At 35.6% G+C, this 13329-nt stretch overlaps 1 protein-coding gene across 5 annotated transcripts in view; it reads right to left on the bottom strand.

The window, feature by feature from the left end:
- The window catches only part of LOC124118241 (LIM homeobox transcription factor 1-alpha-like), a 72691-nt gene extending 60192 nt beyond the window's left edge, over nucleotides 1–12499 (bottom strand). For all 5 annotated transcript variants that reach the window (XM_046480349.2, XM_046480352.2, XM_046480351.2 and 2 more), the window contains exons 1-2: nucleotides 12346–12499; nucleotides 75–175 (exon numbers count right to left, since the gene is read on the bottom strand). In XM_046480349.2, coding sequence (XP_046336305.1) covers nucleotides 75–150 — 76 coding nt within the window. In that variant the 5' untranslated portion in view covers nucleotides 151–175; nucleotides 12346–12499. The remainder of the gene's footprint in view (nucleotides 1–74; nucleotides 176–12345) is intronic.
- Between the last annotated feature and the right edge of the window lie 830 nt (nucleotides 12500–13329).

Below are 13329 nucleotides of genomic sequence, written 5' to 3'. Positions count from 1 at the left end.
GAAATGTTGCCTGAACTGATGAAGATGTCATACGGGCCTTTGGGTGCAATACACGAAGTCACGTGCCAACTTACCAGGAAGTGGGCAGTGGTTGTCGGTGAGGACTTGAGTGACGTCACACCCAGCATCCATCCAATCACAAACCTTCATACGAGGGCCGAAGATGCACGCAAGTCTAGGAGGAAAAAATCACTATGTAACATTTGTAACAGAACAGGTTCCCAGAAGGAACACTCAATATCAAAATGTTTAAAAATAATAACAAACACAAGCATATATTTACACACGCCCCATACTCCTGGTTTCGACAATATATTGACATGGATTATATTTTTCAAACGTTTATGGGTCAACATTTTTCACAACTCTTTTCATTCTAGAGCTGACCTTTAATATATATTAAATTTCAACTTACCTATATAAACACGGGTACCCTTCTCTCTATTCTTATCTGAAGACGTGGCAATGGCCTTTAGAATATCTTTTAACATTTTTACCACAGTATCAGAGAAGTAAAGTTTAAAGTTGATTTAAGTACTCACATGGTACAGTACATAGTATCAATATTGGTTCGTTATTAGCAATATTCCAGCTATATGACGGCGGTCTGTAAATAATCGAGTCTGGACCAGACAATCCAGTGATTAATATGATCATCGATCCACGCAATTGGGATCGATGACATGCATCAACCAAGTCAGCGAGCCTGACCACCCGATCCCGTAAGTCGCCTCTTACGACAAGATTAGTCACCTTTTACGGCAAGCATGGGTTGCTGAAGACCTATTCTATCCCGGAATCTTCACGGGTCTTAAAGTACATGTATGACTATTGGAGCGGTTGGGAATGCTCGGGTTCGACTCCCGCATGGATAGAATGTGTGAATGCCATTTCTGCCCCCTGCTTATTGCTTAAATATTTTTAAAAGCGGCTGAAAGCTCAAACACACTGGAATAATATTGGAATATCTCCCACGAGGGAGACTACATTTAAGGAAAGGTATTGGTTCTCGTGTTCGTGCGATGGGTGCTGATTGACGTCCAAGTGTTCTTCATTATTATTCAGCCACCCATGCTTGCCGTAAAAGGCGACTATGCTTGCCGTAAGAGGCGACTAACGGGATCGGGTGTCAGGCTCGCTGACTTGGTTGATGCATGTCATCGATCCCAATTGCGTGGATCGATGCTCATGATACTGGATGCACTGGATTGTTTGGTCTAGACTCGATTATTTACAGATCGCCGTCATATAGCTGGAATATTGCTGAGTGCGGCGTTAAACAACAAACCAACCAACCAACCATTATTATTCACAAATCTGATGCAACATTTCGTCTGCGTCATTGTGTGAGTTGCTATATCCAAGACCGACAAGACGGTCAATGGACAAAGAGATATCGACCACTGATGTCTTTTTAACAACTGATGGCCATTTCAATGTATTTTCACGACGAGATTACGCATTTTTCAAATCTTATGAAAAGCGATACGTTTTCAAATCTTAAATCATGGCAATCGATTATGAATATATAAAATTGGGTATCATTTCTATGGTGTATGTACTTATTTATGTAATAAATTAAATGCCTGTTACAGTAAATGTTCTTAGTAGTATAGACTTTTGGAAAAAAACATAAACTGACGTGCAAAAGAAAGTATACACTAAAATATTGCAAACGTTATCAAAACATAACTAGACTGAAATAGTCGCAGAAACACTGCAAACTTAAGGTCCAAAACCAACTATTATTCTCATATTAAATGCATCACCATCGCATAACCATTTCTTGTTTGTTTGATTTTTAGCCACAATCGAACATTGGTGTATACTTTCTTTTGCCCGACAGTGTACAGATGTAGATGAGTTTATCATGTCTTAAGCAACGCGTAGTTCTTTCCACATCAATTTGCCCGATTGCTGTCCAAATGATACATAGATATGTTTTATTGATATTAATATGTATATTTCATACGCGAATTTCTTATAGATGTAAATATGTTCTACATGTAATACATAGTCATTTGTTATTGATGTTAGTAAACGTCGTCACGCCGAAGACCCGGGTTCGATTCCCGACATGGGTACAATGTGTGAAGCCACTTTCTGGTGTCCCCCGCCGTGATATTGTTGGAATATTGCTAAAGGCGGCGTAAAACCATACTCACTCACTCACTCACTGTTAGTAAACCCGACAAAACCTTTTCCATGGTCATGAGAAGTATCTGCTGAAATCATGTGTACAAAGTGAGTGAGTGAGTATGGTTTTACGCCGCTTTTAGTAATATTCCAGCAATATCACGGCAGGGGACACAAGAAACGGGCTTCACACATTGCACATGTGTCGGGAATCGAACCCGGGTCTTCGGCGTGACGAGCAAACGCTTTAACCACTAGACTACTCGAACGCCCCTCATGTGTACAAAGCGTCCATTGGACATTTACGACTATATGCCGTATAACATGTTATACTTAAATATATTTCTGACAGGTGTTATACATGCGGTTAACTTATTGATGCTAACATACGCTACATTTCATATATGGGTATTTCTTATAATTATTGATAACTACATAATATGCATACGTATTAATATAGATATAACGTTGTATTAATACAATATATTGCTACATTTTCCCGCCCGTCAAAATTCAGGTTCTTTAAGCTATAAACGAAGGAATAAATAAATAAAAAATTATACATGTGCCAATGTAAATATATAACGTCAACGTCAGAAAATAACCAGTCTCGATTATCCGCCGAAACAGATTCCATTGGGCGTAAACGGCAAAATAGCGGTGAAAATTATATAAATGGATCACTGAAAATCAGTGATGACACCAGGTGTTCGCGAGAATGGTAAACATGTCCTTCCCTACCGGTAGCACCTGCCACTGATACAATTAACATCTACCAAAGTTATTAGACAGACCTTCCTAATTACTTAATATATTATAGTAATTATATTAAATGAATTCCTTCATTTCAGATTGTGTCATTGATTTGTTGGTCATCAGCTAAATAGCTACCGAACACGTTATCTAGTTCAGTGTTACGATGTGTTTCATCAGAGAATATCTTAGCATTGTCTACTACCTAGATGGCTGTTAATCATTGTCTTGTCCATTTGTCGTTAAAATATGCTGAATTTAACCGAGTAACCCCAAGACTGTAGACGCAGTACCTATATGTATTACAATGTACAATGCCGGGCAAAATAATGTATACCCCAGTGTTTGATGGTGGGGGGAAATGAAACAAACAAAAAATGGACGATTTTTTCTATGAGTATCATAGTTTACCTTAAATTTGTAATGTTTCGGCGACTGTTACAGTCTAGCAATGTTTTGATAAAGTTCGTAATTTTATTGTCTAATCCAATTTTCAAGTGAAAACTTTCTTTTGCTCGACAGTTTAGTTTCTGCAGTATCACCAACACACCCAGGCGCCCATGTTACGAAAGTCATAAACTACCATTTAATAGTTTTTTTTATAAAGTACAATATTTAGTCTGTAAGCAGCTGACATAATGTGTACATAATAACAATATATGTCGATAATGATCATTATTTATTTTCTAAATATTATTATGAGTTTAAAAATCACATTATACCAAAAGGATTGATTATGGAAACAAATTAATATAATGATAACATTCAATAATAACCTCCGTGATAGTAACTATGTAAATATACGCCAGAATGTTTCGTTCTATAAACATTAATATAAAATTGAATTTACCTAATGTAATACTAATAATAAGAAGAACAACAAGAAGAAGAAAACATAATATATTGTTTAGTTGATTCTGGATAAGTAAAAATGATAATGGTATGTCCAAAACGAAATTGAGCTTCATGGTCAAGGCCCAGTTCCACAAACCGATCTTAGCTCAACGAATGGCGCAAGTCAATGTTAAAGAATGGTAATTATGATCGTCTTAGGGCTAAGATCGCTTTGAGGAACGGGACCCAGGATTGAAAATACCGTATATCCGTATGTGTTCAATACTGGGTGCTTATTAAAGATCAACTATTTCAGTTGGTTAAACTTCTGAATGCTTCCAAATTTGACGCTTCAGTGACAAAATAACGCCGATTCAATTCCTTACTTTGACTTGTACTGTTGACTATGTTCCCGCGTTTTTTTTCAGGTGAATAATTGACTTGCCTTTGCATGCGTTTGTGAAGGGTGCCACGGGTGGGGCAGGATACGCTCACCTTTTCGCGAACACCTGGTGTCATCACTACCAGATAGTGATTCATAAACACATGCTTATGAAATAGTCGGAATCGTACAATGGTCTCTGCTTTAAGTAGCAAGTTCTTATGATTATGAAAATGTATTTTTTCGTTTTCATTTATTCGGATATGACAGTTATTAAAACTACAGATTGGAAGTACACGCTATGATCAAGAACATACTGCAAGATAGATTAATACCCATTTACCACTGGAAACTTCACGGTATATAGGGACACTTATAAAATATTTCGAGTGTGTTGATATATGAAAACTAACGTTAACAAAGATATTGACATTTTTATAAAACATGTAAGTATGTCGATATGTATATTTACAGTTTGGTATTAGAGAACCCGATGATCATATTCACGTAGATTAGTATATTTTTATCACTAATACACGTCGGGAAGTAGCATAATGTTTCTGAGTAAAGATGCTTTACAGGATATATATGAGCTCATTCCTCAATATTAACTACTGTTTCATGAGCTACTGAAATCCATGTTTTCGTATACAGTGTTTACTGTTTAGGTATTAAGTGACATGGTTTGTTTTAAATATGTAACGATCAGTCACAATGTGTATATGTGTAGCGATATTTTGTTCACAATATGTATGGCGATGTTTTGTTCACAATATGTATATATGGCGATGTTTTGTTCACAATGTGTATATGTATGGTGATGTTTTGTTCACAATATGTATATTTGGCTATGTTTTGTTCACAATATATATATATATATATATATATATATATATATATATATATATATATATATATATATATATATTACCACACATTAATTTTACAATAAAAGAATGACGCCCTGACCTTTCTGATCTTGAAATAAAAGAGAAAATAAACTGATATCTTTTAAAAATCAATGTTGATGTCACGTCTTCACGTTCTTCTAAAACAAATACCATATTAAATTAAACGGAATAATAGTCTTGCTCCGATAAACAATTACGAAACTACACGGGTCGGTGCAGAATGACGGGATCGCGTGTCGTCTCGCGGTGATTGATATCGCATCGTTTCAGTCTTAACAGAGTGAGTGAGTTGGGTTTCACGCCACTTTGAACAGTATTCCAGTTATGTCACGGCGTGTCAGCTTAATGTGGGAGGAAGCCCGAAATGGTATTGGTCATAGGTATTCACTACTTTGGTGAAACCCACGTGAACGGGTATGGTGTTAACAAGACAAGGAATTTAATCAAGGCGATATTGGGATTCGAACCCCGATCGCAATGTAAGTTTCTCGCACGCCAACGGGACTCAACTTTGTTCCATATAGCCTTAATAGGTATACCGGATGGTTATAATTTGTGTAAATATATAAATAGTAGGTAATTCTCCTGTAAGATGTTATCCCTTTGTAACTGTCACAATGAAATGTAAAATGTTTGTTTGTTTGTTGTTTAACGCCGCAATGAAATGTGAAATGATAAAAAAAATACTATGATACTTTGGAAAGTTATTGATAATGATAATTATATTAATAATATACCAGATTGCAAAACGTCTATTCTGTTAATAAAGTAAACTGTTTTTTAATCTCCCAAAACTAATTTAGAAAAATGATGATTAGACCACAAATCCAATAATAGCAATAAATACAAAGCTTGTCTTGTCTGCTATAAGGGGTAGCCTATGTATCGGTTTAATGGTACGATATGTGTTTCAAGATTTACGATACACATGTGGAAGATCCCTCCAGAGATTAGCGTACTTCGCATGATTGTCTCACACCAAATAAAGACAAACAATAATTCACTCTTAAAACAATTACATTTTGATAAAAATAATGAAATTTGGTGCTCATCTCAATGTTATGTCAATGAATATCCATGTTGTCATTCGATCATGCTGCAAAGTGATTTCTTTGAAAATAACAACCAGAAACATCAAATATTAAAATATTAATTTAATGTAAGACCTTCCTGGCCAACTAGGTGAAAATATGATTCGAATTAATAAACGATTAAATAATCATATGTTGTTAAATGAAATCAGTCCAATTCTCTCAATATCATAAAATGTAATTATATCTCTAATGTCGGCAAACCCTCAAATAAATTACACTAAACGATACATATCAATTCCCTTACTATAAAATGTCACCCACAACAGCTTGCGGGAGCATTACGATAAGAAAGGCTTGGTTACGACAAGCCAATGATGACACTTGAATCAAATTCTTTTCCAAAGATCACAATATTGTTAAATTGTCCATGTAGCTTCTAGGTTTATGGTTTTATTGCGCAGGACAATTGTACCTTGCATACTGCAACATTGATTATAGATTAGTGTGGCGACAGACCACTGAAGTCAGTTTAGGCACAGAGCAGAAGAATTCATGCGAAGCGATTTAACCTACATACGAGTCGATATTTGTATCGGAAATTCTTTGCCCTTTTGGTTTGTTATAGTTGACAAATTCTTTTGGTCGATATTGGCTATGTGTTTGTGTAGTTTTAGCTTGGAAAATCATTTTCTGAACGACCAATTAAGAAATAATAAGAGGAAAGGAGGGAGGTGGTATTTGGTGGGATGCATATATAGCTCCTGGTGTGTGTAACAATACACTACATGTAGAGCACATTCCTATTGCGATACATCAATGACAAACAGATGCTACCTTAATATACCATCACTATGACTATCATGTCAAATATCTATACAACCAACTCACATTGTCAAAAAGAAAAATCAATTTGTTTCGAGGCATGACATTTTAAAATGTGAATGACGAGTATTTTTGCTTGAACATCTAACCTTTTATTCAGTACTTTTTACGTCGAACAAAATCAGTAAACGAGAAGTTAAGTGAATGCATAGTTTTATGACTGCATAAAGTGCCTCACAATGTCTGCAAAAGACAAAAGCTGTGACATCCGAAAATAAATACATCACATTCTAAATTTTAAAAATATTTAATTATGCTACTTCTAAGTGATCTTGAGGCTGCATGAAAGCTCTTTTATGCGTATTACGACCAAATATTCCATAAATGCATCTCTATTCTTCGACGGTTCCATCAACGAAAACGATGAACCAGAAACCTATATGCCGTGTTTAACTGAACGTGAAACACTAAGTTTAAACTAAACGACTTCGGACATCTAAATGTTATCCATTGTTACTGAAAGTTTATCAATGTTAAGCCACGATACGCTCTTTGGTGACCCTCTTTACGCAGCTATTCACATCAATACGCACCCTAAAGGGAACATGTACGAATATAAAGAGGGTATACACATCTTCGGGGACAAATACGTACCTCGATAGACACATTGTCCGTACCGTGAGAGACATAAATACGCTACCCGAGACACATTAACGTGGTTTTATAGGGACCAAATGCGTATTTTAAAAAACTGGCGGAATTTACAATGATTTTAGGTAAAAGAAATTTACAAGTTTTGTGAACTTTTTATATTTTTCAATCATTTTAGCAATAAATGTTAAATTTATCCATTTTTGTGAGAAATAATTAAGGGATATCGTTTCAAGTCGTGAGTGTGTGAGTTGTGTTTAATGCCATGTTAGGATTATTCTATCCATGTGACGACAGGAGACACTTGCATGTATACTAGTCGTCCTCATGAAGGGATTCGAACCCAAGCCTTCGGCGTGACGACCGGGTAACACCACCGCCTCGTCGTAAAACTTTGGAAACATATAGCTTAATATATGTCTATTTTATCAAGAAGATGGATGCGAGTTCAGATTTTAATCATCTCCGATTAAAACACCGAAAAAAACTACCAAGAAAATGTGGCTATAAGTTACAAATAACATGATAACCCTATTACATCTGAAAACGGAATTCACATGGGAATAGCACAACTGTTTCCAGTGACAAGCTGACGTTATCCTTTTCGGATGATGTATTCTCCGCAACACGAAATATGAACCATATATGTTCACAAAATCGTACCCCAGTAATTATATATACATCTACATTGTGTATGGTCACGCAATCAAGAAATAGACGTGCATTGTTATATAGATTATAGTATACACATTTATAGTTTGTAATATTTCTAGATAACGGTAATAAGTAGAAAACATGTCCTTATTAAAATACTTCAAAGATATGGTTATCTTTAGAATCTTTATCAAGGTATGATATACCACATCAACCGAGTCCGAAAACGTCGATAAGTACCTCGACAAACACCTTCACATACCGTTTTCCATTAAACAACCTGACGCTATACCCATCGCCGAACATGGATAACGTTAAACAGTTTGAGAATGAATAAATAATTATGTGAACTACAGCTGTAAAGAATAGAGACTGATCTCAGATTTGAATAATATGTCCGCTCACGACAGTAGAAGGGTCATAGAATTTTATCACCATCACGACAGATGGCGAGCATTATCAGCAACTGTTTAGGAATTAGCGAACTGGTTGTCCTTCATAGAAGATATGATGCGGTATGAACGCTGCCGCATTTCCCCATCGATATATTTAAGTATGATATGTGTGTCACAGTTTTGTTACATTCTGTCTCCCTAACCAAACCAAAACTTAAATTCATATTAGTACTTTTTTAAATAACGTTTATGACGAAATCATTACCGTATTTTAATCAATGTGTACGTTTTTTATAGGCTTATATGTATAAGATTTGTATGATCCAAGACTTGGGTTCGGTTTGCAACTGGTTTACAATATGTGAAGACCATTTTGAGTTCAAACATGTTTTTATTGTCCATTAGGAAATGGGATTGGCCCAAGTGCAACACTTTTTGTTGTATTCTACCATTTACTGTTAAACGTAATGTAACAAAATGGAAATGAATAATTTATAATTGAAGATTGCTTTGTGGAAACAGTGCACACTTTCACACAGTACTGGTTTAAAGGGATATCTACATGAAAATGAAATTAGTTTACATTTCACACATTTACAAATATTATACAGTTAAAAAATTAAACATAGATGTGACAATTTTAATTAGTTACGATTTGGGACAATAATATGATTGCTATTAAATCTGTTAGTTTTTTTCTACATGTGTACAGATAAAATATATTTGTATTCAGTAAAACGTTTGTTGGTATATCCTGTCGTAATTACTCATACATTGTATGTGAAAACAGTAGAGGTATCCGATTGGTCCTGGTTGTGTGTATCTAGTCAGAGCCACACATTTAAACCACTACAACCAGATAATGAAACATTGAATATTTGCAGCAAAACACAGTAGTTAAAACCATCTTGTTACACGAATCATCTCCTTAAGACTGTGAAACATTGCATCTCATAGAACTAGGTTTCTTGACCTAAACGTCCCTTATACCTTAACGCTGTCCGTAGGTGTGGTGTGGTGGGGTGGTGTTGGGTGGGGTGGGGTGGGGGACGTAGCCATCCGACCATCTACTTTACCCTTATCTCCTTACAACCAATTGCAACGTTGTATACATCTCAGCCTTTCTTCCTAATATTAGATTATCTAGCTTCCTATCTATTCCCAAGCCATGACCTCTCGATGAACAGGGTATTGATGATTAATGATGGCGACTTTCAATATTAATAGATAACTGTACGTTATTAGCAGTACCATGTGTACTGTAAGGTTAACTAGTTACCAGCTGAGTCTGTTAACAGGATAACGATACACTAACTAATGAACAAGACCCTGCATATATTGGGGGTGGGGGGTCTAGAATGTGGTTTGTCGTACCTACATGACCCTGACACAAATATGAAATATTATTTTTTTTAATTGAAATTCTGTACCGCATGCACTGCGGTTCATCCGTGTTCCTACTTTTGCAAGAACAGACAACATTTAAAGAATAGGTTTTGATTTGATCGCCATTCGACGTGGTTTGAAATTTCTTTCAACTTTGAACACACAAACCTATCCTATCTATTTTGATTAGCTCATTCTTGGGTAATGCACCTGATGTCGTCACGACACCAGGTCACAGTATAATAGATACATTTAAACTATGATTATAAATAAATAAACATTTGTTTAAAAGTAAACAGTGTTTCACGGACGGCGAAACCAAGCTTATCTTGAGAAGGCCATGTTTGTGAATATGAGTGTCAATATCGCCAGATAAGAATGGACCCGTTCTCTTACCTAAAACATCAAAGAAATATGTGAAACCACACATTGAGAAATGCTTCAAAGGCCTAACTTTTGTGTTAAAAAATCTTTTTAAATCACCAGTAAATACAGTCTTATTTATTTTGAAACCTAGTTCCGGTAAAGGCATTGAAAGCGACAAAACTTTAGGTCGAGTCGTTATGAAAACGTCCTATGTTAAACTTTACAAGGAGAGGATTACATTTAAAACGTTCTTCCATTTTATACATATGTGTAAACTGCTGGTCAAAAGAGAGCATTCACTTGAGAATTGGTTTTAACAAAAAATATAATCAAAACGACACTAGGCTGACCTGATATGATACATGTAATATCGTCTATGATACCCGTATCAAATACATCAACATCGAATAACCATCTCTTGTTTGTTTTATTAAAGCCACCATCAAACATAGGTGTATCGATTCTTTTGCTCAGTTTAGTTACATTTATTTTATTTTATATTATTACATATTCCGACTCAGCAAGTATGTTGTCCATGTGATGGATTACGTTTACAGTAAAACAAGCCTTTAACATAAACCGGTCTATGAATAAAAAGACTTCAAACATTATGCTTCTTATACACTTTCTAAAAGTATTCGTTGTTTTAGTTATCTTAAAATTTGGCTCCAAATGTCTTACTGTATCATAGTGATGTATCAATTGGAATTGAGGAATTTTGAGTATTCCGCAACAGCAGCGCAGACGGTCAGTCGCAAAATGGTTCTTTTAACGATTTCCAATTGAGTTATTTTCGTTTCTAGGCAATGAATTTTGTCCGCACTACAGTTGAATTGCAACTGGCATAAGGCTCTGGGAAATCTATGGAAACAAAATGCTTCTAAATGAAGGTTTGGTAGACGTTCATCCTCGCCGCGAGAGACAGCATGCATTACGCCTAGTGATTTTTAACTGGAATAAAATTAAATTAAATGTAAACATTTCCATTTGTTCGTTATCCCGTTCAGACACTTTCTTTCTTTGACATCATCTTTGAAGATGTTCAATGAACGACCACAATATGCTGCTAACGATGATAGCAAGATGTCGGTATAATCACAATAGCCAGTAATTGATTTCTCTTAGCCATATTATTTAGCAAAATATTTAACATACAAAACTTCTGCTTCCAAAGAGGTCCGATTATGACATGTGTGAATTCAATTTAGATAATATCAATATTATCTAATCAGGACATACTGATATATATTTCATATAGCAAAAAGTAAATATTGTAACATAAAACATGTTATTTGAAATGCATTGTCATATTGATTAGATGCATGAGCTGTGCTGACGATCATTATATTATCCCTTATCTCCGATTTATATCTCCATTTTATGTTGCAGACCTCTAAACGTTAAAACAATTATGAAATGAATTTTAACGTGTTTGCATTGTCTGTTATCAGTGTTGATTTCAGCAGCTGTCAATCTCTTGGTGAGAATATATATCTCACAGAAACAGTTTTATGTTCGGCTGTACCTGATCCACCTGGGGACCAATTCTTCAAATATGCATGTTTGATAAAATTTAATCATATATTGATTAACACAATAGCTCCTTGTTATTTTTATAATCACAAATAAAAGTCAGATTCCTTTAATGCTAATGTGTACATTTTAATCTTAAGAAAAAACGTTTTTGAGTTGAATATGTTGTTTACGTAGAAACATCAAAATATGAAATGTTTAAATCGTTAAAATAATTCAATTTTGTCAATAACAATACAATCATTTGAAAACATTATTGACATACAGGTGAGCGGGACGTTGGTTGCAATAAAGATGTGTTTTCGAAATGTCGACACAGATTTATCACAACAAAATCACATGTATTTGTTTACGAAACTACGGGAAACACTCAGTGAACAGGATATGCTATAGAAAACACGGGTGCACGTTTATAACGGAAATGTGTTGTCAAACTATAGCCAGGTGTTGAGGCCACTGTCCTCCTTTACCCATAACGAAACTCTTACCTGTCGAGTCCTCGGATAGTCCAGTCAACGTGTATACAGATAATCCTAGCAGTGGTCAGCCGTTAAGACCAGTGCTGACCGTAGTGGTGATCGTATCTCGGACACCCGGCAAAACCGTGATCTACTCGCTCACCCGATTGATAAGTGTAGTGGGGTTGATCGCGATCAGTACAATGATTACTCCCGGAGGACCGATAAACTGTCACTCTCCCTTACGGAACGCCCCCTAAATCGATAGGACCAATCAGAAACGAGTATTTGACTTTCCTTTCTGGCCTTTCAGTTAATGTACCCGCCCCCTTTGTCATTCCCATTGAAACCCGTTGCTGTGTTCGCAAAGGCGTTTCTTATTCGACGGGTGCGACGTTAATAGTTTTAACACCCGATTCAAAGTACAAACAAGACAGGGGTTCCATAAAAAAACCTCGGGGTAACCTGATAGTGCATTTACTCGTCAACGCTGTGAGCTGGGTGGATATCACAAACAAGTTGTCGGACAAATCCGCGAATACTCTGCATCCAATAAGCAAGAATGCCGCACTGATTTAATTACGTAGTGTTTTAAATACAAATGTAAACAAAAATCATTAAATTAATCTGTTTACATTCGTTGTTCGAGTTACGTTGAACACATAAAGTGTTTTTTCTGACGAAAAGTACGGAAGGGGTGGTAGTTCTTCCACCGTAAACAAACGTAAAGGCAGAAGCTTAAGTAAGTACATTATAGTATTAGTATTGATGTCAGTACTTTGAACAATGCCGCAGAAACAATGTTCGATACAGTTTGTGAACATTGTCAACGGATTGCAAATATTGACTTAAATTATATTATTATCTTTCCGGAATGTGAACAGGAATTGATTCCATTGATTCACATGAGCCGTTTGACATTGTAATTATTCATTTATCTGTTTAACATCTATATATTTTTATGTTACACGTTTTCCTATAAGCTGTGACCCACTTCGATAAAATTTATATACA

The sequence above is a fragment of the Haliotis rufescens genome, unplaced genomic scaffold (genome assembly GCF_023055435.1).
Source record: "Haliotis rufescens isolate VD_foot unplaced genomic scaffold, xgHalRufe1.0.p SCAF_8, whole genome shotgun sequence".
NCBI lineage: Eukaryota > Metazoa > Mollusca > Gastropoda > Lepetellida > Haliotidae > Haliotis > Haliotis rufescens.
Note: the sequence above shows the minus strand (reverse complement) of the source record. Positions and strands in the feature narration are given on the sequence as shown.